We start from the raw sequence: 27,803 nt of genomic DNA, 5'->3' as shown, positions 1-27,803 counted from the left end.
CTGATAATCATTCCTGTCCCCACCCTTTCCACAGGAGGTGATAATTATGGAAGATATCTTGCTGCTGAGGGTGAGGAGGGAATCAAGAGAGGGTCTTCTCCAAGCCTGCACCTTTCGCCCTGGCCCCTCTGTGGCTAGCCTGCATGCAGCAATGGTTCCCCGCCCCCTTCCACCCATAATGGCACAGTGGTGCGGAAAAGTTACTGTTAATGGGGCAAGAAACAAAGCAGCACTGCCGAGAAAGCTGTGGGAGTGGATTGCCCAGTATCTGCACAAGAGTTTCCTGGAGATCTCCGAGGGAGATTCCTGTGAAGTGAGGGAGTGTATCAACAGCCCCTTCCACTGCTAAAACTAGGCATGAGGTGGGAAACAAGCCTGCTTTCTGCAACCCTCCTGCCTCCAACAACTCACTTCAGCAATTCCCAAAATCAGATCCACATACCAGAGGCCTCCTCTCCTATTTGTGCTTCGCCAAGATCCGACTGCTGTGACTGGCTAGGCTCCTCCGGGGTAGAAAAGAGCTCCTGACTGCATACATCTCTGGCCTCCGAGTCATCCTCTGCCTCTGGGTCCCCCCTTCATCCAAGATTGCTTCCTCCTGGCTTGGTCCATTCTCGACTGGCATGGAAGCCAATGGAGTATCCACAGGGTCCTTCGCAGTGGAGGTGGGGTCACCATCGAGTATCGCATCCAGTTCTTTGTAGAACCGGCAGCTTGTGGGTGCAGCACCGGAGCGGCGGTTTGCCACCCGCGCCTTGTGGTAGGCATTCCGCAGCTCCTTCACTTTGATCCTGCACTGCAATGTGTCCCAGTCATGGCCCATTTCTATCATGCATCTAGAAATCTGTCCAAAGGTATCCTAATTCTGACAGCTGGAGCACAGCTGTGACTGCACTGCCTCCTCTCCCCAAATACTGATGAGGTCCAGCAGATCAGCATTGTTCCAAGCAGGGGATTGCCTGGTGTGTGGAGCAGGCTGGCCACCTGGAAAGATGCACTGAGACCACTGCACGCATCACCGAGCAAACAGGAAGGGGTCTTTCAAATTTGTAAAGGAATGTATGGCGAGGGGCTGATGGTTGGTCACCTGAGGGCAGGGCAGTAGAGTTCAAACTGATGGCCAGAGCAGTGAGAACAGTAATTGTGGGACATCTCCCAGAGGCCAATTGCAGCGCTGTAATCACCACGGTGTCTATATAGGCACTGCGCCGCTGTAGTCCCGGCGCAGAAAGCTGTACGCCTCTCATCGGGGTGTTTTTTTTTTTTTTTTTTTTTTAAGAGCGCTGCATCCACGCAGTTTCCGCACACTAAGTGGCTTGGCCGTGTGTACACCTCAGGAGTTAGAGTGCTCAAAGCTGTTTTACTGTGCAGAAGCTTTCCATTGTTGATGGGGCCTAAGTTAAGTGTGTTGGTTTTCAGTTTCAGTATATAGCAAACACTGAGAGGTTTTAAGGGAGCATAATAGGTAAGCAGGTGTTGGTGTTCATAATGCTCTCAACTGTGACACAAGCGACAAAGAATTCCTAGTGGGGATATTCTAGTATGACAATGTGCTTAGCTAGTGGGTCATGTGCAGGACCCCAGCCCTCTCCTTTAAGGAAATACTTGATGAGAGAGGACACTACAGGTGCAGTAAGGAATAAATCCCCCATGCTGCACTGCCTTGTTGCTCGCTGCTCTCAGTGGCGTGTCACTGCAGGGTGATGGGGCCTTGGTGCAGTATTTTATGGGAGTTTTATTTCTTTTGGGTCTAGCTAAGTACGGGGCGGGGGCTGATGGAGTCAAGTAAGGGCAGGAGGCGGTGTGAGGCGGCACAGTGTGGTACGGGCGAGACATGTTAAAACACCCCCCCCCCCCGCCGGTGCTTGCAGGTGACCTCTCAGCTGAGCCCTGCTCCGGGCTGCTAGCGGAGCGCTGTGTTGAGGGAGGCCCAGCCCCCTGGACTGGACGGAGGGAGAACGCAGCGCTTCCCCGTTGCGCGGGGCTGAGCGCTGTGAGGAAGAGCGGCAGGAGCGGGTCGGGAACGGAGCAGGCGGCTCGTCTCCTCCCCGCGGGAAACAGGCGGCACACGCCGAGGAGTTTAAAAGAGAAAGTACGCATGCTCAGAGAACCTTTTTCACTTGACCAGAGCTCAGAGAGCCGGGAAGCAGTGTCCGTCTACCGTGTCTCACCGGCGATTGGTCAAGTCCCCCCACTAACTCTCCCGATGATTGGCTTGACAAGAAGGTGACGTTTGAACGGTCCCGCGTCGCTCACGGGTGAGCAGTGGTGGTTGGCGGAGCAGGCTGTCTGTCCCATGACAAGGCCTGCGCCCAACCCCAGCGGGGCAGAAGCGATTGGCCCCGCCCCTTGCTCGGTCGCTGGGTTCGTGCTGTGTGAGGCCTCCCCGCCCCCCTGCACTGTTCCGCCGGGCCCTGTCGCGTCGGGATGAGCCGCGCTTCCCCATGGAGACCAAACGGGTCGAGATTCCCAGCAGCGTCCTGGACGATCTGTGCAGGTAGCGGAGATCCGCCCCCCCCCCCCCCGGCTTGAGCCGGGCCCCTGCCCCCCCCCGCCGCGGGGCGTTTTAAGCCGGGTCCCCGCCCCCCCCGCCCCGCACGGCTTGAGCCGGACCCCTGTGCGTCGTCCCCCCCGGCCGCGGGGCGCCTTGAGCCGGGCCCCTGCCCCCCCGCCACCGCCCTCCTCCTGGCCGTGGGGCGCATTGAGCCGGGCCCTCTCCCCCACCGCCCCCTAGTTTTGTGTTTGGAGCCCAATATTACACCGCTACGCTAATGATAGAATAGTTGAAAGTGAAACTGCGGGGAAAAACAGAAACCGGATTTGTTCGGCTGTTCCAGTGATGCCCATTGCGATACTCAGTAGCAAGTTAATAAAAAGTACCAGTGGGGTAAAGTAAACTTGCTAATTAAGCTATGGTGTCGTTATTAGTAAGGACCGTTAGAAATTACTCTTACCGTGACATCCTAAGAAGGATAACTGCCGTCCCTTTCCCCTTTGTTGTAAGGCTAGGTCCCTGTGTGAGTGCCTTAAAGCTAAAATACCTAAAACTTGGGTCAGTAGAGAGCTTGGAATAGTTGGGGTTCATGTTCTTTAGTGCTCCTGCACTGGAGGTGTGTGTGTGGGGGGTAAGTTTGGGACTGCCGTATGTTATGTGACCTGGCCTGTGATGAGGGAGTTGAAAGATCCGATTGCAGTTCTTTTGAGAAATTTTGATTTTGAGAAAATCTTTAATGAGTATTCAAAATTCCTGTTGAGAATTGAGGTTTGATCTTTGTTTTGTTAAATCCTTTGTGACTTTACAAGTTATCATACATTTTGCAGTTGAACTTTTGTGAGTTAAGTAGCTTGGAAATTTATAATCGCTTTCTCTAGGCAGGCCAGCAGAATTGTTTGTGTGTTGTATTTTCAGGTGGTTTACCTTTAAGTAGTTTCTTTCTTATTCAGAGTCATCTCCATTGTTGGAGGTTTGCAACTGGTAGCCCATTCTGTATGATGCTCTGCTAATCTTTTTGTGGATGTATAATTGTGTGAGGCATCCAGAATACCACATTGTCTATCCGAGATCCTCTTTTTTTTCTTCCTCATGTTCTGCCATCAACTTTCCCTTTCAATGTCCATAAACATATATTGCTCGCTGAACCTCTTAAAATGTGCCCTGCACATAAAATCTCCCCCCCCCGTAAGATCTCTGATTAGAGTTTTCTGAGTTTTAATAATCACCAGTACTTTTTTGTTGTTTACTCAATCTGTCCATGATGTAAGTAGTTTTATGTAAGAATAAAATGGCTGTTAACTATATTGAACATCTCAGGAAGATCTGTCATTCTCATGGTATGAACTTGGCTTCTTTTGATCTGTTTCCACTAATACAGTCACAAAATCACTCTTCAGATTACATAGGTTTACTAACTACTTTTGCATATACTAATCAATATATTTAGTCCTGGATTAATCAGCTAGCCATCTGTTAAATCAGATATTAATTCACAGTGTACATTCAACAACATACACCTCTACCCAGATATAATGCTGTCCTTGAGGGCCAAAAAATCTTACCGCGTTATAGGTGAAACAGCGTTATATCGAACTTGCTTTGATCTGCTGGAGCGCGCAGCTCTGCCCCCCTGGAGAGCTGCTTTACAGCGTTGTATCCGAATTCGGATACATCGGGTCGCGTTATATCGGGGTAGAGGTGTATTGCAAACAGTACCTGATCATTAATTGCAGTGACAGGAGGCAATATTATCACCTCTATATGTTAGTTAAGGCTGTATCTACACTGCCACTTTCAGTGCTAAAACTTTAGTCGTTCAGGGGTGTGAAAAAACAACCCCCCCCCCCCAGCAACAAAAGTTTTAGTGTTGAAAAGCGCCAGTATAGACAGTGCTTTATCCCAGTGACAAAGCTACCACCCCTCATTTGTAATGTGGGCAATGTAGACATACCTTAAATCTGCCTCCGACCAGTCTTGCCTTTCTAGCTGCCTCTCTGAAATCTCCACTTAGGTGTCCAGCATTCAGTTCTAACGAAGCTGAATTTGTTTAATCTTGAAACTGTGTCCTCTTTCAGCATTTATAATTCCCCTGCTTTCCTTTTTTCCAGGTTTGCAACTTTGGTGCAATCTTCAGGGATACGGGGAAGGGAGAAAAGAGCCAATCTCTGAAATCCTGTTGCTTTTTCTCCCTAATGTCTCATAAGTAAGGCTGCAAGTTTGTCACAGAAGTCACGGATTCCATGAATTTCCATGACCTCCGTGACTTATGTAGTGGCCAGTGCGGCTAGGGCTGGGGCTGCCCAAGCAGCTCAGGCAGCCCCTGGGCTAGTCGCACTAGCTGCTGCTGGGGCAGTCTCAGACCACTGCGCGCCCCCCTCCCCGCCCGCCCCCAGCAGTGGGAGGACTTTGAGGGTGGGAGGGGGCTGAGGGCTGGAGGTTGGGGCGCAGGAGGGGGTGAGGGCTGTAGGCGGTGCTTGCCTTGGGGGGGCTCCCCGTAAGTGGCAATATGTCCCTCCCTCTCAGCTCCTAGCTCTGCGCGCTGCCTCTGCCTGCAGGCATTGCCCACGCAGAGCTGCGGAGCTAGGAGCTTAGGGCGGGGCATGTCGATAGTTCCGGAAAGCCCAGTAGGGAGCCTGCCAATCCGAGCCTCCCCAGCACCCATGTCAGTCCCAAGATTTAGTAAGGGGTATAGTACAAGTCATAGACAGGCCATGGGCCATGAATTTTTGTTTACTGCCCGTGACCTGTCCATGACTTTTAATAAAAATATCCGTGACTAATATGTAGCCTTACTCATAAGTCTGCTGTTTTTCTCACTATGTTCTCTGTTCCAACCCTAGTTATCTCGTCTCTCTCTCTTTTTTTAAACTGTAGCCTCCTTGCCTGTCACTCCTCTTTGGACAAATCCAGTTTGTCCAAAATGCCACTTCTAAAATGCCCTAACTTAAATTCTTTTCTAGCTTTTAATTTTCTGTTGGACCAAATTTAGATTTATTGTATCTCATTCCAATCTACGCTTTTGTTCTTTAATTTCACTGTTTCTCATGTCCTCCAGTCCCCCCCAGTTCACTTGTAGTACTAATGCATTCGTTTTCTTTCCCCACCACTTTCTTTGTGCCTTCTAGAACATCCATGTCTACATCAGAAATACTCTCCCTGTCCTTTTCTGCTAAGCATTCTTCATTAAAACCTACCTCTTAAGGCAACTCCAGATCTTCTTATCTGTCTTAAGTTTCATCACCATAGTACCTAAGCACTTTTCATCAGCTCTGTGAGACAGGAAATATGTTCACTTTTTTGCAAAGCATTGTGCATTTGTGGCACTCCAGTATTTTATAATACTTTTACCACTAGTAATGTGCTTGAATCTGTACAGTCTGAAGAAAGCATTTTTAAAAATCACTTTATCCGTTATCTTAATATGAAATTTATTGCATAGGTTATTATGTGATCAGAGTGTAACTATATACAACATAACACTAGAGTTAAATTCAATCCAGATGAGGACAGATAATTCTAGAACAAAGGACCAAAGACTACATCATTCAAGGAATCTGATCTCTGTTCAAATGGTAATATAAGTTCTAAAATAAGATCTTCCATATCATGTCACAGCTGTTAATTTAATATTAATCATAGTCTCTAACAGTGTATTCTGTCTGTGGTGAACATGGTTGAAACCCATTTCTTCATTGATGGCTATAGACCAGATATCCTAAAGTTTTTTTTCGGTTTTTATAATTTTTTCCTTTGCTTTCCCCAGCCTTTTCCTTTTTGTTCCAATGAACTGCGAAGTTGAAATTGTTTAAAAGGATAATTCCACTGTTAAGCAAAATTGTCAGTCTGGTTTATGTAAAGGCTCATCAACTTGATGTTGTAACAGTAATAAATTACAAGCGTATACCCAGCAAACATTGCTGGGAAGTTATATGGCTTCTCCACTGCAGTAACTGGCAGATAATTCCTGTTCTTTTTAAAAATTGCAGTTTACCTTAACGTTGAGCTGTGTTGCTGATTTATTGGATACTATGTGCATGGGTATGTTCTACATTAACTTAAAAAAAAAAAAGCGGGGTGGGGTGGGATTTCTGTTTTCCTGTTGGTGTTCTTATGATTGGGCCTGAGAGCAGATCGTGCTCTGGTCCTTTCGCCATTTCTCTCTGGATGCTCTCCTGTATGTTACTTCTTGAATTTGATGTTCATGTTTATGTTGCTGTCATTGGAAAATAACCTTTTGGGAAGGGCATGTACCATCAAACAGTGAAATTCACAAAGTAAACAAACTTATTAAATAGAAAAATACATTTTTCTCTAACTTGCCAGAATGCTACATCCTGTGCTTAGAATAATAATAAGTCTTGAAAATGTTGTCTGTTAAAGCATACAGTTATTTCAGTAGAAGAGAACCATCATGCAGCAGGCCTGGCAAAATTTACTTTTTTATATGGGATTATTCAATATAATTAAAACTTATAAAAATTAACAATCTTTCTGACTCTTAGCTGTTGCATCAGCATCCCATGCCCACCTATGGGGCTTATCTTGCAAATCTCAAAAGTTGGGTTTAAAACAGTGGTGAACGGAACCCCCGGCTGGCAGTGGACTGAGCGGGGCTGGCAGGAGCCGGCGGAACCCCAGATCGGCAGCGGGTGAGCCGCTGCTGGTCTGGGGTTCTTTCTGCCACCCTGCTCAGCCCACTGCTGGTCTGGGGTTCCGTCCGCCGGCTCCTGCCTGCCTGGGTCCCGGCCACCGGCCCCACTCAACCCTCTGCCAACCTAGGTTTCTGTTCACCTCTCAGGCAGCGGGCTGAGCTGGGCCGGCGGCCGGAACCCCAGCTGGCAGCAGCGTGCCAGTAAAAATCGTCTCGCGTGCCGCCTTTGGCACATGTGCCGCAGGTTGCTGACCCCTGTGTTAGTACATGAGAAGGTGACAATGTACAGGGAAACCAACCAGTTCTATTTAACCTGTCCACTGCTAGCTTCAAAGTGAGAAAACTGTGCATTAAAAGTGAAGATAAATGGTGGGCAAAATAGATTAGATTTTGTTACAGTATTTTTAATAACTCCTAATGGTGTTAATACCAGGTGAGGAAACATTTTTGGTATTTCTTTAACCTGACAGTGTCCATGATGAGTGTATTTTAGCACACCTAATCTGAGTTTATTAAACATCTTTACTGAGAGTTTAAAATTCGTTTTTTTTTTTTATGTGTACCAGTTGATTGGATGGGCTGTCCCTACCCTTGTCCCCACATTTTATTTTAGATTGATTTGTTTCTAGTTTTGTTGTTGTGACCCAGGGGTTCTCCATTGTTCATTCTGAATGCAACTTTGTAAGAGAGAGCATCTCATTATCTGCTTTCCCTCCCAATACTAAAAGCCCCCGCTTCGTGAATTTCAAAACCTTTAATTGTGCAGACTACTACTGCATCTGGGGTCCATACATTATAGTTTGAAACTCCATGCTGTAATGCATTTTGAGTGTTTGATATCATTTTGAAAACTTATATCTGCAAATTCTGTTAATCTAGCTCTCTTCTCTCCTCCCCCCCCCCCCCCTTTTTTTTTTCTTTCCCTCCGGCAGTCGATTTATTTTGCACATTCCGAGTGAGGAAAGAGACAATGCAATCAGAGTGTGTTTTCAGATTGAACTTGCCCATTGGTTTTACTTGGATTTCTACATGCAGAACACACCAGGATTACCTCAGTGTGGGATAAGAGACTTTGCTAAAGCTGATATCCTTTTTATTGATACAATTACTGTTTTTTTCAATGCTTGTGGATAAAATGTATACTGAAGTATAGTAGTGAAATCTTGTTTTCCTGAGTAACTGCTTGCACAACAGTCCCTTTGTTTGTTTGAGTGACATAAAACTGGCTTCATTAGAAAGTCTTTTAATGTTCATAGCTGCCATAATATTACAGCATTAAAAAAAAAACAAAACACTCAGTATCTTTTCCCCAGCTTCCCAAGAGCCCTGAGAATTCAACAGTTTATTGCCTGCTTTGAGGCCGTTTATGACTTCATCCTGTAACAGAGTTAACAGTCAAGACTTCCTTCTGTATTCAGCATGGTCAAGGCCAGGAGGGCCTTAATATAATGTTCTCTCTGTGACATATTCCCTCCCCTAACTTCATGGATTTCCATGGAGAAACTGCAATGGGTGTTAATTCTGCTAGAAGTAGTATAAATTATCTGGCTTTCACATGGCTGGGGATGGTGTGTAACTGTGAGGGGTTGTGCCATTTGCAGTGTGGCTTTTTCAGGATGTGTTTATATAGTAATTCAAATTATTTACATCTTTTTTTTATGGCGGGTTTTAAATCATGTTCATGAAGGGTCTTAAACCTGAACACATGGCTTAAGCAACATTATTTTAAATGTGATTAGATCATAAGGTACGGTTTTGTCACTGAGGTTGTGGAAGTCATGGAATCCGTGACTTCAGTCCTTGTGGCTAGGAGCTGAGGCAGCAGGCCCCCAAGCTGAGGCTCCCAGCTACTCCGCAGCTGCCCAGTCCCTTCCCATTTTATCATGGATATTTTTAGTAAAAGTCAGGGACAAGTCATGGGCTTCCATGAGTTTTTCTTTATTGCCCATGACCTCTTCCTGACTTTTACTAAAAATATCCATGACAAAATCTTAGCCTTATTCGTAACTTCTTAAGTATGGTTTTTATGATAGTTTGGCTATCAACTGTGGGAACCAATATAGCATGCAGTATTCCAGCTTTTATAATGCTTAAGCATCTTTGTTCCAGCTCCCATTTGAGGACTCATGCTTCACTAAAACAATCAGAATATTTGATTTACAAAAATAGCTTATCAGAATAGGGTACGTGTCTTTAATTTTACTTCTGCCGTTTTAAAAATTTTCTCATGGTAAGAACTTGGCTACGTTTAAAAAAAAAAAAAAATCCCACTATTGGGGTACTTTCCTTTGAACAAAGGAAGGCATCTCTAACTTTAAAGAGGAACCATTGTATAAATGGCTTGTGTTGGAGTTGGTAAATCACTGTTTGCTCCATGAATCTGCAGAATATAACTCAGTATTGGATTATTTGTTCTACCTTAATTTCTGATTCCAAATAAACACATCTAGAAAATAAAACCCTATTCCGTATAGAAAGCAGTACTTGTAAACATTGGTCTTGGGTGGGTCTAGGTGTGCAGTTAGTTTCCTTGACATGTTTCTATACTCTTTAGCCATTGCCCTTTTTTACTGCCTCAAGGTGAAGATGTGCAAAGGGTTTTGGATGAGTGGAAAGAGTATAAAATGGGAGTACCAACCTATGGTGCAATTATTCTTGATGAGACACTTGAAAATGTAAGTGTAAAACTAATCTGTGACATTTTATACAAGATGGTGAGGGCTGGGCGGAAAGGATGTTAACTAGCTTTTTAACAATCATAAACATTATCTTTTCACATTTGTATTGAGTTTCTGTACATCGCTGGTTTGCTGGGTGTATCTTTATTACCATTGTACCAAAGGCAGCTGCACATTTTCCTTGTCTTTACACCAAACTTTATTTTTATATATTTTTTAATATAACCCTATACTAAAGTTTGTAATTATTGCTAAATCTAGTAAGCTGTAATGCTAATGAACATATGCTAATACCAGGCAAAAGGTCTCTTCCTCCAACCAAAAGTATCACTTTGGGAATTGAGTCAAATCTATGAGATTAATGGGTATTTCACTACTGCATTGCTTGGTTTCTGCAGGTACTGCTGGTTCAAGGATATCTAGCAAAGTCTGGCTGGGGATTTCCAAAAGGGAAAGTAAATAAAGAAGAGGCTCCACATGACTGTGCAGCTAGAGAGGTGAGTTCCATTGATGAATGTTTAAAAATTCCTTACCCCTACATTTAAATCCTTTTTCTTTAAGACAAAGTAGTTTAACATACGTTCCCTTCACCCATATTGAGAGTAGGATTTTCATGCACACCAAAAAGAAATTCTAGCAATCTGGTGGTGTCTTTCTACAGAAAGCTCCTATTAAATTATGTAGTCTTGTTGGCATCTACTGCTGTAGCATTTGGTCCCCTAAATAAGAAAAACGTATGTGAAAGAGAGGCCATGTTTGACCCATGATGGATTGATTTAAATCAGCAAAGTAGGAAACATTGACTTAAATAACCAATTTTGATTGTTTTGCATTTATACATTTTATTATGTTCCTAAAGAGAGGCTGATTTTAATTAGTTGGTAACCATTCAAGCAAGTAAGCATAGCCTTTACATTAAATTTAATGTATCTTTTTGCTAACCAGGATACACATATGTATACACATTTCTTTAAAAGTAAGCAATTAGCTTACTTTACCTTTTTCAGATTCTTAATTTTGAAATTTTTTTATTTTAGAAAATGATGAAAGATGCATTTCTTAATTACTAGATTTATTTATTTTTTTTTTTTTTTGTGATTTTTGTCAAGCTCTGTTTGGATGGACATTCAAATTCAGTTTAGTACACACAAACAACATTTTTGCTTGTATTAAATAAAACTACCTTTAAGTGCTGGATACGTAAGGGAAAAAAAGTTTATCAAAATGTTTTGTATTTATAATTGATCTATTAAAGTATGATCTTTATTTAATTAATTGAACTGATTGTTTTTGGTCATCACGTCCTTCAAGATTTTAGAACTCTTAAATAGTTTTTTATTCATAGATTAGAAGAGGAAAACAAGTTTTGTGCTATTTCAACCCCCTGTTGGTTTCTTAACTTTCAATGAACTAATCATTGAACTGAACTTGTTGAATAAACTGAAATGAAGAAAATATTTTCTTTTCACCGGCAGAAGAGACTACTGCTGTAAAAAGCGGGTTTAGGGCTTTAACAAACTCTGGTTCCAGATGCTTAGCCAATGACTTCCACCAGTTCAGGAGATTGACTTTCGTTAAAACTTGGCAGCAAATATGTACTGATTAATATTTTTTGCATTTAATTTAAATTATTTTAATAGATTATAGTAAGTTTAGACCTTAACATAGGTTGTCATCATGTCAAATTTTATTTTAAATAGATTTATTTAACTAAAACCCAGTATTTAACTGAAATTGAAAATCTGATTTTTTATTTTTTTTTAAATTGATTATCCATTCTGTTTTGACCCAAATGAAATAATGTACTCTTAATATTTTATCTCATTTTCATGTATTGTTTTAGGTGTGCTGATTTTAAAGCTGAAACAGACTTTAGAGAATGGTTACTCTTGTGTTTTCAATTTTTGTGTTTTTAAAATTTGAATTTGTTTTGGAGTTCTGTCCATTTAAAACTTGTATTTATTGTACTATGCACAGTGGCCTGTGGCTAAGACACTATATTAATAAACTTCCAACTTCACTGCTGCCACTTAAGTTGTTCTGTAATACTGGAACAAGGGGGTACTGTAAGTAAATGTCAGGAAAAGGTTAAGACAGTACTTCAGATAGAGGCTTTTTGGGTTTTAGTCACTATGGAATTTACTGTTGAGGAAAGCTAGGAACATAACACAGCTGCATGTAAAAAGAGGTTATATTAATTTTATGACTAATAATATTTGTAGTTATGTAAAGATAGGGCTAATAAAGTCTCATGCTGCACTCAAGGAGTTATTGGGAGATGGAATTAGATTACCAAAGGAAGGTTGTAAAAACTAAAAGCATTAGAAGTTTCCTATCTGGATTAAATGAGTATCTAAGGGCTGGTCCACACTAAGCCCCCAGTTCGAACTAAGATACGCAACTTCAGCTATGTGAATAACGTAGCTGAAGTCGAAGTATCTTAGTTCGAACGTAAAGGTACTTACCGTGGGTCCACACACGGCAGGCAGGCTCCCCCGTCAACTCCGCCTACTCCTCTCGCGGAGCAGGATTACCGGCGTCGACGGCGAGCACTTCCGGGATCGATTTATCGCGTCTAGACAAGACGCAATAAATTGATCCCAGATCGATTGCTTGCCACCGAACCAGCGGGTAAGTATAGATGTACCCTAAGGATTCATAGCTTTTCTAGGTATACCTGTTGAAAGAATGGGTGAATCATAGGCTTTTCATTTCTAATTTCTGGAGTGTGTCTACCATCTTACTCAGGCTATTTTGGAGGATACCTGAAGCTTCATATAAGGAGGAAAATAAGGTCAGACTATGTCAAGGGATTGTCCGACTTGCACACGGTGCTTGAGTGTAGAGCATTATTCATATAGCAATAGGTACGTCACCAATATTTAAAATACGCAGTCTCTGAAGAGCTTAATTTCTAAATAAAGAAAAGTTGTCTCAATCTCAGCTTTAGCATAGCTGGCACTCCTCTGTTACATTAACTGCTTTGCTGCATGCAGATCCCCAGCACAGGATAACCGTGAAAGCACAGGAATCTCTGAGAGATGTAAAGTGGACCATTCATGTCAGTGGATGTTCCCATCTTCCTCCCCCTGTATTGAGCAGCCTGTGAGTTTCATCAAGCATGCCCAGTCTTAACTTCTCACCCCAGTGTCGGTAGCTGGTGCTTGGTGCATGCTCCTAGTATGCCTGTTCTCAGCTTCACATGCAGAGGGGCAGAGCTTCCCTGGATGCTTATGGGGGGATTCCCAGGGATTTTATGGGGAGCAGGAAGAAGGGCTCAGATCCCCGCGACGGATAAGCCCCTCGAATCCCACCTCACATGCAGGGGGTAGGGAGATGGGCACAAACACCCCTAGAGGGTGGAGATCCCCCAAACCTGGCTCATGAGAAGGAATGCGGGGAACAGACTGCAATAAAGGGGCAGAGGCCTCCTCCAGCTTCGGACACCCCCAGAAGGGCAAGATCCCCATATATCCCAGCTCCCATGAGGGACCAGTGAGAAGTGCTCAGAGGTCCACAAGGTGCCAGTACGTGCACACAGGAGGGGGCTGACAGGAACCACTGCCCCTGTTCTCCCTCAGTTCCCCTGCAACTCACCTCATGTTTCCTTTCCGAATGTCCTTACCCTACTTCACCTGAGTCCCTCCCAACCCCTTTCCCCTATTCCCCCACCCCCAATCCCATCTCAGCAACCATTTGCATGTCTAATTTTTGTCCAACCATATTTTGATTAGATTTCTAATCGCCCCACCGACATACAGATTTTAGCAGTATGCCTTCTGACTTCTTCCATATTTCTGCCTCACATAGGACTTGAGATGACACTAGGTGGATGGATTTAAAATGAAAGACTTACTGCTTATGCAGCTGCAGTGAAAACTATCCACCTACAAATTCTCTTGTGTCCTCTGTCTGCACATGCCCAGTATAATCCATTTATTTGAAGAGCACTAGGCACACGCCTAACTGAAGAAGCAAATTCTTTGGCAAGTATGATTCTGAATTTTGTTCCCCTGAAGGGCTAGATGGTGCCATACGCTCATGAGGAGTAACCCTCAAGTGAGTGAGACTCTTGTTCCAGGATTAGAGCCATAGTTTGAGCTCCAGCTCTGGGCAAAAAATATGCTAGTAGAATGTGTCATCCTTGAGAGAGAGTTATTCTCCCCCCCCCCCCCAAAAAAAAAAAACAAAAACAAAACCAGCTATCTCAGGAACTCCTTGGTCAAAAAATCCCAAATTTGGATCATTAGCCCTAGCCAATGCTCCCATGAGGCACACCAAATTTCATGGCAATCCAAATAACAGATTTTACAGTACTTGAAAGAGTTGAGTTTTAAACAGAAAGCTGGTCTTGACCTTAACTATAGTAGACCTAAGGGTCCACTGTAATGTCATCTAGACAGACTCTAATCTAAAATAATGTACAGGGAGAGGTTAAAAGACAATTATGCTCATAGATATAAAGATGGATAAGGAGAATCACTTTGAGCATCATAAAAATGTACATTAATGTTGTAAATCAAGTATGAGATACAGAAAACAAATTTAGATAAGCTGCAAGACCCCCAGCTACACTATAACAGGTGACATAAAAATGGTGCAAAATCTGTAACTTGGTTGTTTTCTTTGAACTATAAATTACAGAACTCAGGTACTGGTTACAGTGCCAAAAATATGAAGATGGGACATATGTTATACTATTAAGTCCATTCCCATGCAAGAAAAATTTAAAATGAATTCTAACTTACAAAATTAAGACTGGGTCAAGTCAGCTAATAAGCATAGACCTTGCTGTAGCTTTGTCAACTGAACTCTTAATAACTACATCTGTCAGGGTATGAAAAACAACACTCCTGACTGATGTATCTAGACCTACCCTAATCCCTAGTGTAGACGTCGCTATGTTGATGGGAAAATGCTTCTGTCAATGTAGCTACTTTTCAGGACGGTGGTGCTTTTACACCAATGGAAAATCCCTTCTCTAAGCATAGGCTGCATTTACACTACAGAGTTAGGCCAACATCACTAAGCTGGTGTAGTATCTGTCATGTAGATGTACCCTAAAGGTGTTTACTCCTGTGGGAATTCTGCACACATGCAGAATGCATGTCCCCTGCAGATTTTGTCACCCATCCCCTGCAGAAAACAGATTCTGCTGGGGAGGTACTGCAGTTACACCTATCGTGTTACTCCCCCTTTTCCCCCCCCCCTCCTCCCGTGGGGCTGCTGGGGCACCAGAAGAGAGGACAGTGAGCTCAGGGTCGGAGGGGCCAGTGGCTGCACAGTGCACTGCCCTCGGGGCCAAGTGAGGGCGCACAGACAGAGTGGAACACCTGGGCTGCTGGGGGTGGTAGTGGTGTCACATAGACTAGAAGGGGTAGTGCTGGGGGGGACAGACAGGTGGGGGTAGAGGAGCTAGTGGGGTGACAGGGTTGAGCCATTGGCTGAATGGGAGGAAGAATACAGGGACGGGGTGGCAGATGTGCCTGACTGAATGGGAGAGGCTAGGGGTCAGCCAGGATCTGTATGGGGTAGGCTCTCCAGCCCCCCCCCCCCCCCAAACAAACACTTGTTCCATACTTCTCCCACCCATACCCAGCAACCCTTCAGGTTCACTCCCAGGCTCCTTCCCAGCAATTAATTCCCTGTCTCTTAGCTCCTCAATTACCTCTGATTTCCCCCAAGCCTTTGCACTGCTGCTGTGGGGTGTGGGAATTATGTTTCTGTATTGTAGTGTAAATGAATTATTACTCAGTTTTGTATAAATATGCCTAGTAAGGAATCTATTTGTCAAAAAACATAGCCTGAATCTTTTTTTGTTGTCTGTATTGTTAGATATACTTGCTGACAGGTATTTTGAAATAAATTGCCAAAATAATTGAAACTGGCATGATTATATTGTTGTTTTGACAAATAAAATATGCAGAATTTAAAAATACTATATGCAGAATTTTAATTTTTTTTGGCGCAGAATTCTACCAGGAGTATATACTAAAGAAGGCTGTTGTAAATGAATTCATTTTGTACTTCTGTATTTTAAAAGCTACTACCACCAGTGACAAGATTGTGCACTGCTATACAATATTTGACAATACATTGGGGCAGACTGACAATTGCCTGCAATATGCTCAAGTGAACTTTGAGTTGAATTAAACCTTATTGAATTAGTTTAAACATCTTTGGATTTCATTGTATCGAAAATGAAGTTGTGTATGTGTTACTGTGTGATTGCAAGTATTTCCATGGGAAGGGTAAATAGAAGAACAGCAGGGGCTGATTAGGCAAATTTACTCGGGTTGTGACACCTCCAGAAAAGTCCCGTCCGTCCGTCCGTCTCCCCCCCCCCCCCCCCCCCGCATGTGTGCAAATACTAGTTCAAATGGGATTCTTCAGGGACAAGAGCATCAAACACTATAATTGTCACTTATCTCTCATTAACTAACAGACCATGCTCACCTAACAACTGACAATTTCCATGGCAAGAAGAGCCCTGTGCCCTGCTACTAACGCAGCCTACACAATGCAACTGAAATAAGGCATACTCCTTACAAATGCACCTCTTTCCTTTGATGGGTTAGGAAGAGAGACTCACTTGCACCCTGAGAGGCCACAGCCCACCAGATCTTCTCATATCCCAATGACGAGTCTTCAAAGCTGCTCGAGTTATTCCTTCATTGTTTAATACAGCTAACAGTGAATACAGCTGGAGTGCATGCAGATAATTCTCAGTGGCTATTGACTGCTCCAGGAGGTGCAGAGTTAAGGTTATGTAGGAATGTATCTTAACTCTGTTTTTCCTGGTTTTCACAAATTGAGGTATCATGGAACTTGATATTCTGGAGGGGCACAAACTAGAACCAGGCAACCTTGACTCTGGGTTAACAAAGTTTTTTGCCACTTAATCTTCTTGTTTGTTCTTTTGCATGGAGCTGCATTGAGAGAATTGGCTTGATCCGACAAAAACCTTGGTTTTCATTTCTGTGTTGTGGGTAGAATTGGTTTCACAAACCATCAGTTTAGAACAGGTGGGCAAACTCTTCGGCCCAAGGGCCACATCGGGGTTGCGAAACTGTATGGCGGGCTGGGTAGGGAAGGCTGTGCCTCCCCAAACAGCCTGGCCCTCGCCCCCTATCCGCCCCTCCCACTTCCTGCTGCCTGACTACCCCTCCTCAAAACCTCTGACCCATCCAACCCCCCTGCTCCTTGTCCCCTGACCGCCCCCTCCTGGGACCCCCTCATCCCTAACCCGGGAACACCCTGCCCCTTATCCAGCTGCCCCGCTCCTCGTCCCTGACTGCCCTCCGGGACCCTCTGCCCCTTATCCAATCCTGTTCTCTGCTCCCTTACCATGCTGGTCAGAGCAGCAGGAGCTTGCAGCCCAGAGCCAGCCATGTCGCCGTGCTGCCCGGCAGGAGCGGCGGGCCAGAGTGCTGGTGGTGCGGTGAGCTAAGGCTGTGGGGGATGGGGGACAGCAGGGGAGGGGCTAGGGGCTAGCTTCCCCAGCTGGGAGCTCAAAGGCTGGACAGGACGGTTCCGTGGGCCGAATGTGACTCGTGGGCCGTAGTTTGCCCACCTCTGGTTTAGAACGTCATTCACCAAAACTTGTATATTTTTTTCCCCTAGCTTCTATTCTAACCCAACACTTTCCCTTTGCATAGGAGACAAGTCTGAAGTTAATAGCATCAGGCGAACTGTCACTTTTTCTTTTTTTTTTTTTTTTTATAAAGCTCTTGCATTTGTCCCCAGAGACCGTAAAACAAGTTGACTTTCTTTTGGCACTGAAATATCCACAAATTTTGTGTTAATCTCCTAGATCTGTCATCCATTTCATGTATTAAATATTAAAGAAGGGGATCTCAAACTGGGGGGTCGGGACCCCTTAGGGGGGTCACGAGGTTATTACATGGGGAGTCATGAGCTGTCAGCCTCTACCCCAAACCTCACTTTGCCTCCAGCATTTATAATGGTGTTAAATATATAAAAAAGTGTTTTTAATTTATAAAGGGGGTCACATTCAGAGGTTTGCTATGTGAAAGGGGTCACCAATACAAAACTTTGAGAACCACTGTATTAAAGATTATTAGCGCATATAATACTCTTTCCTATTTAAAAGCTTTTTTATGTCAGACCCTCAAACTTTACTCCTCACTGTGAAACAGCTTCCCATGTTTTTGTAAATATGGTCTTGCCACATAGGAGGAACTGATAGACCTCAGTTGCATTTTAATTTGCTCCCTTTTCATTAATCTTTGAAAATTTTTCAATGTATATGAAGCAGGGTTGTTGCTTCTAGAAAATCTGTACTCCCAACAGTTTGCCCATAACTACATAGAGACTTAATTTATAGATTTTTACAAATTATTTTTCTTATGTATTTGGCAAAATGAATAATCTAGAGAACAATGCTTACTCCATAGGGACAAGCTAGACTGTGAAAACCTGTTTAATCAAGAAGACCCAGTTTATATGGAGGTGGGCACAGATCTCAGTTAAATTTGTCATGCTGAACAGACTTCGCTTCAAACCAGTTTGTTGTATGTGGTGGTGGTGTTCACAGATGTACATGTCTTCATTAAGATTCCTCAGGGCTGCTTTTTTGTAAGGCATTTTCAGTCCAGGGCACTGATCAAAAGCTTCCAGTAATGCTAGTTTTTCAGTTTCTAAAATGGTGTGTGTGGTGAGAAGGGGAGAAACTGGAGTCCCCTCACCCCATCCGTTACTTTGCAAATAATAATAGCCTTAAACGCCAATATTATTATTATCTTATAACTACACGTTCTGCTCGTCTCAGTAATGATACCTGGTAGGAGTATAAATTGTTATACACCGCTTCCTCGATATAACGCGACCTGATATAACATGAATTCGGATATAACGCGGTAAAGCAGTGCTCCGGGGGCGCGGGGCTGCGCACTCCGGTGGATCAAAGCAAGTTCAATGTAACGCCGTTTCACCTATAACGCGGTAAGATTTTTTGGCTCCCTAGGACAGAGTTATATCGAGGTAGAGGTGTAATATGAAGTGGATGAAATTTTTTTTTTTTTTTTTAATCTACATCTAGTCTTAGTTTGTGTCCATATCTAAGAGGTAGGATCTTTTCCCCCCTCCAATGGTGAAATGTGAAATACTCCAGTAAAATGTTGATCCATAATATACTTTTTTTTTTAGTGTATATAGTGATCCTGTGACAGGCTTAGCACTTTAATTCCTTCTGAGTAACAGGTTGTAATAGTATGTCAGCAGACTGAGTAATTCTGAGTTCCATATCCCCATTATCAGCTTGGATGCCCAGTTTGAATTTAGTAACTTAATATATATTTACTAACATACAGATTAATTTATGGTACTGCTGAATTTTGATACAAGAACTGATGTAAGAATGAATATTTTGTAGGGGGTTCATAGGACATTATTAGTACTGTAGGATGGGAGAGAACTAAACCAAGTAAGGAGTTTTTGTTTTCCTATAACTTTCTGGATGGCTAAACTCTCTTTAGATCCAATATGTTTAACTTTTGTCTGAAGTAAAATACTTTTTCATGTGTCCAGCATCATCAGTAAGCAGGCATGCTGTTTCCATGTATTTGCTTGTTAGCGTGCTCTTTCACATATTATCTAAATTCTTTTCCACTTCACACTCTTGAGCTGCAGTGGACAAAATCTGAATGCACAGAGGTTATGCTCTTTGTACATATGCACAGACACATGATGAAATATATTACAATCACTATCAGAACTAGTAATAAAGGGTTCCCTTCTGATGATTTAGCCTTTCAAAAATCTATTTGAAAGTATGACTTGAACAATTCTAATTTGATCTGTGTGCTTCTCAGGTGTTTGAAGAAACTGGTTTTGATATCAAAGATTACATCTGCAAAGATGACTATATTGAACTACGAATCAATGATCAGCTAGCACGCTTGTACATCATTCCAGGAGTTCCAAAGGACACAAAATTCAACCCCAAAACCAGAAGAGAAATTCGGGTACACATAGTTATATTTATTTCTAAAGATTTTTCAGGATGCTACTACCTCAGCAAAGGTTGATTTAAAGCTAAATATTAAACAAAAAGTGATGAATGCCCCAAATGGAATAAAAAGCAGCATCACTTTAGGTTTTGTCAACTTTCTGCAGGTCTGATGTGAAGACTGATTGCTGGCCAACTGCTTATTGTGACATCTGGCTCCATCATACATTGGCACTGGAGTGCAGGCTGACTAACAATAAATCACATCCCACTTTCTCTTCTCCTAAATATTTTTTTTAGTTAACCTTTTTTATGTCTTATACATATTTTTCTGTAAGGATATAAATATTTAAGGATACTGTACGTTAATCTACGCATTGGAAGAGGAAAATGGGGCTTGCCTTATTTCTGTAAGCAGTCTGTACAGTCCAGATCTAGTGTACGATAAGTAGCAGAGAGTAGACTTGGCTGTGGGACACAGTGGGAGCCAACCATTGTGTGGGTGAGCTGAACTCAGTGGACTTCTATAAAGCTGTTGGGATGGAGAAGAAATTAAAGTGCCTAATGTGCTGAGAAGTGCTTGTCACTGCCTACGACGTTCATCACCTTCTGAAACTTGAATTTCTCTCGTCATGCGGATAACATTTAAACTTTAACAGTAATTTTGTTTTAAGACTAGTTTTAACGCCAACATTAGCTATATCTTTTGAATACAAGTGTAATAGGGACAACAGGACATTATTAAACATTCCTCTTCTCCCCCTTAGGTTGGTTCCCCAGAGTTGTAAATTACTAGCTCCTTGTCTAAGGACCCTCTTGACTTGGTTCTCAAACCCCTTTCAGGAGTTCTCAAACTTCACGTGGCCCCCTGCTGACAACAAAAATTACTATATGACCCCAGGAGCGGGGACTGCAACCTGAGCCTGCCCAAGCTCCGGGTTGGGGGGGGGCAAAGCTGAAGCCCAAAGGCTTGAGCCCCGCCACCCAGGACTGAAGCCAAAGCTGAAGCTCAAGGCCCCAAGTGGGGGGAGGGTGGGCGAAGCCCAAGGGCTTCAGCCCTGGGCAGGGGGTCTGTAACCTGAGCCCTGTCATCCAGGGCTGCAGCCGAAGCCTGAGCCCCACCACCCAGGGCCCCAGCAAGTCTAATGCCAGCCCTGGTGACCTCATTAAAGTGGAGTCGCGACCCACTTTGGGGTCCTGACCCACAGTTTAAGAACCGCTGGTCTAGTTAAAACCTTGATTTCCAATTTTGTGTTCTGGGTAAAGGCCCTTCAGCATGTTGCATGCTCTCTCCTGAGTGCATATCATGTGAGGTGGCGGGGGGGACAGAGACATGCTTTGAAAGTTATTTGTATCCTCTAATTACCATTGTTCTCTCTAGGACATTCAGTGCACAGTCAAGAACTATGTTGTTGTTGTTGCAGACCTTATTTTAAGTGAACTAACTTTCAATAGCTGAGATATTGTGTACTGCATTCCACATTTTAGGGATTCTGTCATCCAACAGTGTTTATGTATTGTAACAGAGACACAAGGTGGTATATCTTTTAATGGCCCACCTTTGTTGGTGTAAGACAGGCTTTTCAGTTACACAGAGCTCTTCTTCAGGTCCCTCTCTCATTCTGGGACCAACACAGCTACAACAACACTGCAAACTTGCTTTGTACTGTCTGTTACATTGTGGTTGTGGTCAGAAAAGTGATCCTAACATTATTTTAAATAACCTGTATTGGTTAGCAGCTCTGTTATGATTTATTAATTCAGACTCTTGCTGTAGTTATTTGATTTTAAAGAAAATCATTGTGGATGATGTGTATTCGCTTAAGTCCCTTGATGACTTCACTAAAGTAATTACTTTTTTCTGTGTTTCAGAACATTGAATGGTTCTCAATTGACAAATTACCATGCCATAGAAATGACATGACCCCAAAGTCCAAGCTAGGTTTGGCGCCTAACAAGTTTTTCATGGCCATTCCCTTCATCAGGTATGTTCAGGATAAGCCAAAATCTAGCCTCTTATTTTCACGATGCTGGATTTTGTTGACAAAACACTAACTTGTTCACAGACCATTGAGAGATTGGCTTTCTCGAAGATATGGGGACTCCTCTGATAGTGACAATGGATTTTCATCCACTGGGAGCACACCATCCAAGCTCAACATGGAGAAAACAAGGTAAGAAATTAGATAATTTTGACATGTCTGTCGACAACATTTTTATAAATCCTTGGCTACACAAAGATGAAGAATGTCCAGTCTTTTTTTCAGAATGGGTTAATATAATAGATTATAAAGAGATCCATAGGACTGTTAGTAGTATGGAGAGGTTAATTAGTGCCCTGATGTACTTGAAACTACTGTACGGAAAATTTTAGAATATGGCAAAACTGAGAGAATGTCCTGAGTTCCTATATGGGACTGTGAAAAGCAAGTGAAGGAGAAACTTTCTATAAAACAGAAATTCTTTATCAGAAAGTAGAACAGGTAGATATACTTGCTAAAATAATCAGTGTAGTGCTGAAAGGAGTGAGAGGTGCCAAAAAAGATGGAACTAAGTCAGGAAGAATCACTAATAGCCATGGTATTTAAAAGTAATTTCAAAGTAATGTCAATTGCAAAGGTTTCAGAGTAGCAGCCGTGTTAGTCTGTATCCGCAAAAAGAACAGGAGTACTTGTGGCACCTTAGAGACTAACTAACAAATTTATTAGAGCATAAGCTTTCGTGGACTAGAGCCCACTTCTTCAGATGCATATAGAGTGGAATATATATTGAGGATATATATATATATATACACACATGCATACAGAGAGCATAAACAGGTGGGAGTTGTCTTACCAACTCTGAGAGGCCAATTAAGTAAGAGGAAAAAAGTGATAATCAAGATAGCCCAGTGCAGACAGTTTGATAAGAAGTGTGAGAATACTTACAAGGGGAGATAGATTCAATGTTTGTAATGGCTCAGCCATTCCCAGTCCTTATTCAATCCTGAGTTGATTGTGTCTAGTTTGCATATCAATTCCAGCTCAGCAGTCTCTCGTTGGAGTCTGTTTTTGAAGTTTTTCTGTTGTAATATAGCCACCCGCAGGTCTGTCATTGAATGACTAGACAGGTTAGTGTTCTCCCACTGGTTTTTGAGTCAGCACCGGGCACCGTGGTGTCGCTGCATGGTGACCTTTGGCACCATCAACTAGTTGGCACCGCTCCCTGTCCATGGGGCATGCCAAGAAGGCTAGAAAGAGGCCTTCTTTACCGTGGCACCAGAGTAAACCCGGGACAGAGGCTAGATCCATGTTGGGCAGTCCTCGATCCCCACAAGCCACTAGACCTCCGACTCAAGTTGAGCGGAGTAGCCTGGCCCATTCGGAGCAGGCCTCCCCGGATGTCTGGACACCCTCCACGCCGGAGGCCCTGCAGGTGGCCCGGGATGTTATGTCCATGCCGGTATCAGGAGCACCGCCGATGTCGGCCCTGCGCTCCAGAGGCAAACCGCTGCTGGGATCTCCGCAGTTGCCCCCAGCTCGGTACCGGTCTCGGTCAAGGGAACGTTCCCAACGCCGTTCACCACCCAGCGATCATTCAGGCCGAAGTCCACATGGATCGCCCTTGATGCCCACCAGGCTGTCTGTTTGGGTTCTGTCTGACCGAGACTCTCGGCACTGCTTCACCTTGAGGAGCGAACACTGACGGGACCGAGGCAGACATCGCCAGAGGCCTTGTCTCAGAGGGGTTATCGTAGCCGGTCTCGGCACGGACATCGATTTTGTTCCCTTCGGTGTCCTGCTCTAGGACCCTGCAATGACACCACCTCCGTAGGTCCGACCACCGGAGCCAATCGCGGCGTAGCTGTTACCGACGGTACTGGTCCTCCATGTTGGGATCGTGGTCCCATGATTGGCACCGCTCCCAGCGCTGCCGCTCCTTCAGGCTGGGGACAGCAGCAGGTCATACATCAGCCCAGCCTCCCTTCGTAGTTGTCCATTGATGAGCCAGGCCGAACAGCTGGCCCTGCCGGTGCCTCAGTAGGTGCAGTGGCACCAGGCCCTGTGGCCGGCCTAATGGTACCAGTGGGCACCGTGGCCTCCAACACAGCCCCCGGTGAGGGCTTGCTCGGTGGCCGGAGCCTCAGAAGGACCATCGGCCTCCCTCTCCAGACCTCCAAGGAAGGAGTCGGTGGGATGTACATCCTTGGCACCATGCCTGGAGACCAACCAGGTGATGGACCCTCTGGTGCTGGTGGACACCCAAAGTACCGCGCCAGCGTCCTTGCCCTCCCTGGATGAGGCAATTACGGCCCTGCCCCCCTCCGTTCCGCAGAAGGACTTTAGGGCCCACCAAGAACTCTTAAAAAGGGTGGCATCAAGCCTCCTCCATCTCCTCTGCTTGGAGGTGGAGCCCTTGGACTCCCTGTTTAATGTGCTGTCCTCCTCGGCACTGGGCAGGGTGGCCTTCCCTCTCCATGAAGGGGTGGCAAAAATTTCAAATGCCCTGTGGCAAACACCGGCCTCATTGGCTCCCATCTCTAAGAGAGCGGAATGCAAGTACTTTGTACCCACCAAGGGGCATGAATACTTTTACACCCACTCTGCTCCTAACTCCCTGGTGGTCGAGTCGGTCAACCACAGGGAGCAGCAGGGCCAGCCAGCCCCTACCCAAAAAATAAAGATTCAAGGAGGCTGGACTCTTTTGGAAGGAAAATTTATTTGTCCTCGAGCTTCCAGTTACGAGTGGTGAACCACCAGGCTCTCCTGGGCCGGTATGAGTTCAATCTGTGGGGCTCCCTGCCCAAGTTCGAGGACTCCCTCCAGGAGCGCGACAGGAAGGAGTTCAAAGCGCTGGTGGAGGAGGGTACTATGGCTACCAAGGCAACCCTGCAGGCAGCTTCGGATGCAGTGGACACAGCTGCGCGGTCCATGGCCTCAGTGGTGTTCATGAGAAAGGTGTCATGGCTCTTGCTCTCTGGGCTGTCCAGCATGGCACAGACCTCCCTGCAGGATCTTCCGTTTGACGGTAAAGCTCTGTTTGCAGAACAAACGGATACAAAACTGCATGGCCTGAAAGACTCCCGCATGACTCTCCAGACTCTGGGTCTCTATGTTCTGGCTCCGGATAAACCTAAGTTCAAGTCGCAGTAGACTCCCGCTCAGGCCACCCACCCAAAATATGAGACTGCTTATAAGAAGTCAGGAGTCTATAAGAGCTGCCCACAAAGGCAGTCTCACACTGCTCCCCAGCCTGAATCCTCAAAGGGGAAACAGGTAGGGAAAAGGTGGTTTTGACAGGACGCCTGGGGGCGCCCTGCCAGTTCCCATCTCCTAGGGCTACACCCTCCTGTTTACTTCCTCCCCGCCCAACCACTCCCTGCCCCCATCCCTCCTGGGGGACCCCTTGCATGAGGGTATTCACGAAATGTACGTTGGTGGTGGTGGCCCGGGGTCCAGATCTTCCCCTATCTGGCCGACTGGTTGGTCAAGGGCAGCTCCCGGTCGCAGGTGCGGGATCACGTGGCGCTCCTTCTGTCCATGTGCACCACTTTGGGCCTGTTGGTAAACAACATAAGTTCACGTTAGTCCCAGTTCAATGCATAGAGTTTATTGGGGCAGTCCTGGATGCCTTGTCAGCCAGAGCCTCCATCCCACCGGACAGGTTCGAAACCCTGAAGGGGCTCATTGACACGGTCACAAGGTTTCCAGTGACAACAGCCAGAGCGTACCTCTAGCTCTTGGGTCATATGTCAGTGTGCATGTATGTGGTCTGTCACGCCAGACTCAGGATGAGGCCCCTCCAGCTCTGGTTGGCCTCGGAGTTCTCCCAGGCCAGGGATAGGATGGACAAAGTCCTCACGGTACCTGAACCAGTGATCACCTCCCTATGGTGGTTGTTCCTCCCCGAGAAACATGCTCCAAGGGGTCCCGTTCAGGGGCAGGGCCCCGTCACTGGAGCTGGTGTCCGACGCGTCGGACCTGGGATGGGGGGCCCATGTGAGGAATGTTCAGACCCAAGATCTGCGGTCGGCTTAGGATCTGACCCTCCATGTAAACGTCAAGGAGCTCAGGGCCGTACGGCTGGTGTGCATGGCCTTCTGCTCACACCTGGAAGGCCAGGTGATCAGGGTCCTCACGGACAACACGTCCTCGATATTCTACATCAACAGGCAAGGCAGAGCCCGATTCTCTGCTGCGAAGCCCTCAGGCTCTGGGACTTGTGTATAGCCCATGACATCTGCCTACAGGCCTTCCATCTGCCGGGCGCCTGGAACGCGCGGGCGGATTGCTTGAGCAGGGGCTTCTCCTCTCAGCACAAGTGGTCTCTCCACCCAGAGGTGGTGCACAGAGTTTTCCAAGTGTGGGGAACTCCCCAGGCGGACCTGTTCGCGACTCGGCAGAACCGTCGCTGTCCCCGGTTTAGCTCCCAGGGCGGGGGGATGGAGGGCTGCGACGGGGCGCTATTTCCGATGTCTTTCTCCTGTCCTGGTCAAGCCAGTTTCTCTGTGCCTTTTCCCCATTCCTGCTGATTGGCAAGGTTCTGGAAAAGATAAAGACGGACAAGGCCCGGGTCCTTCTGATTGCCCCAGCATGGTCCACACAGCATTGGTACGGGACCCTCACGGGCCCGGTGGTCACCCCGCCGTGGCTGTTGCCGTACTGCCTGGACCTGCTCTCCCAGGACCAGGGCCGCCGCCTCCATCCCAGCCTAGTGGCACTCCACCTCATGGTGTGGCTGCTCAATGGTTAGATAGGGAGGAAAAGACGTGCTCAGAAGGGGTTCAGCGTGTCCTCCATGCGCTGAGCCTATTTGGCAAAGTGGTCTCAGTTTTCCAGATGGGCAGATGAGCAGGGCATTTCCCCGGTGGCCACTCCAATCCATCCCCTGGACTACCTCCTTCACCTTAGAGTCCAGGGCCTGGTGCCCTTGTAAGTCAAGGTACACCTGGCGGCCATATCGGCCTTCCATCCACTGGTGCAGGGCCACAGGGTATTCTCCCATGCTATGACTGGCTGATTCCTTAAGGGGTTGGATCGTCTCTTCCCTTATGTTAGGCCCCCAGTCTCGCAGTGGGACCTAAACTTGGTGGTAGCCCATCTCACAGGGCCCCTGTTTGAACCGCTAGTCACGTGCTCCTAGTCACACCTCTCGTGGAAGGTGGCCTTCCTGGTTGCGATCACATCAGCTAGCTGGGTCTCCGAGCTCAGGGCCCTGACCTCCGAGCCCCTGTACACAGTGTTTCATAAGGACAAGGTCCAGCTCCGCCCACACCCCTCGTTCCTCCCAAAGGTGGTCTCTGCCTATCACATGGGTCGGGACATTTTTCTGCTGGTCCTCTGCCCCAAGCCCCATGCGTCCAGTGAGGAGTGCCACCTTCACATGCTGGATGTGAGACGGGCTCTGGCTTTCTACCTGGAGCGGACTAAGGCATTCAGAAAGTCCTCACAACTGTTCATTGCCTCGGCCGAGCGCATGAAATGTTGGCCAATCTCCACTCAGCGGCTCTCCAACTGGATCACCTTGTGCATCTGTACCTGTTATGATCTGGCGGGAATCCCTCCGCCTCCAATTGTGAATCATAGAATATCAGGGTTGGAAGGGACCTCAGGAGGTCATCTAGTCCAACCCGCTGCTCAAAGCAGGGCCAATCATACCTGCCAGGGCTTTGTCAAGCCTGACCTTAAAGACCTCAAAGGAAGGAGATTCCACCACCTCCCTGGGTAACCTATTCCAGTGCTTCACCACCCTCATAGTGAAAAAGTTTTTCCTAATATCCAACCTAAACCTCCCCCACTGCAACTTGAGATCATTACTCCTTGTTCTGTCATCTGCTACCACTGAGAACAGTCTAGATCCATCCTCTTTTTGGAACCCCCTCTCAGGTAGTTGAAAGCAGATATAAAATCCCCCCTCATTCTTCTCTTCTGCAGACTAAACAATCCCAGTTCCCTCAGCCTCTCCTCATAAATCATGTGCTCCAGCCCCCTAATCATTTTTGTTGCCCTCCGCTAGACTCCAATTTTTCCA

At 45.5% G+C, this 27,803-nt stretch overlaps 1 protein-coding gene across 2 annotated transcripts in view; it reads left to right on the top strand.

Annotated features, from left to right (window-relative positions):
• The first annotated feature begins 2,358 nt into the window (after positions 1-2,358).
• DCP2 (decapping mRNA 2) overlaps positions 2,359-27,803 on the top strand; it is a 35,583-nt gene continuing 10,138 nt past the window's right edge. Inside the window, exons 1-7 of one of the 2 annotated variants that reach the window (XM_054032918.1) lie at positions 2,359-2,497; positions 8,078-8,229; positions 9,693-9,820; positions 10,222-10,320; positions 19,657-19,809; positions 21,666-21,778; positions 21,860-21,967. In XM_054032918.1, coding sequence (XP_053888893.1) covers positions 2,445-2,497; positions 8,078-8,229; positions 9,693-9,820; positions 10,222-10,320; positions 19,657-19,809; positions 21,666-21,778; positions 21,860-21,967 — 806 coding nt within the window. In that variant the 5' untranslated portion in view covers positions 2,359-2,444. The remainder of the gene's footprint in view (positions 2,498-8,077; positions 8,230-9,692; positions 9,821-10,221; positions 10,321-19,656; positions 19,810-21,665; positions 21,779-21,859; positions 21,968-27,803) is intronic. The other variant, XM_054032919.1, reaches the window with a different exon arrangement.

Source organism: Malaclemys terrapin, chromosome 6 (genome assembly GCF_027887155.1).
Source record: "Malaclemys terrapin pileata isolate rMalTer1 chromosome 6, rMalTer1.hap1, whole genome shotgun sequence".
In the NCBI taxonomy this organism is placed as follows: Eukaryota; Metazoa; Chordata; order Testudines; family Emydidae; genus Malaclemys; species Malaclemys terrapin.
Note: the sequence above shows the minus strand (reverse complement) of the source record. Positions and strands in the feature narration are given on the sequence as shown.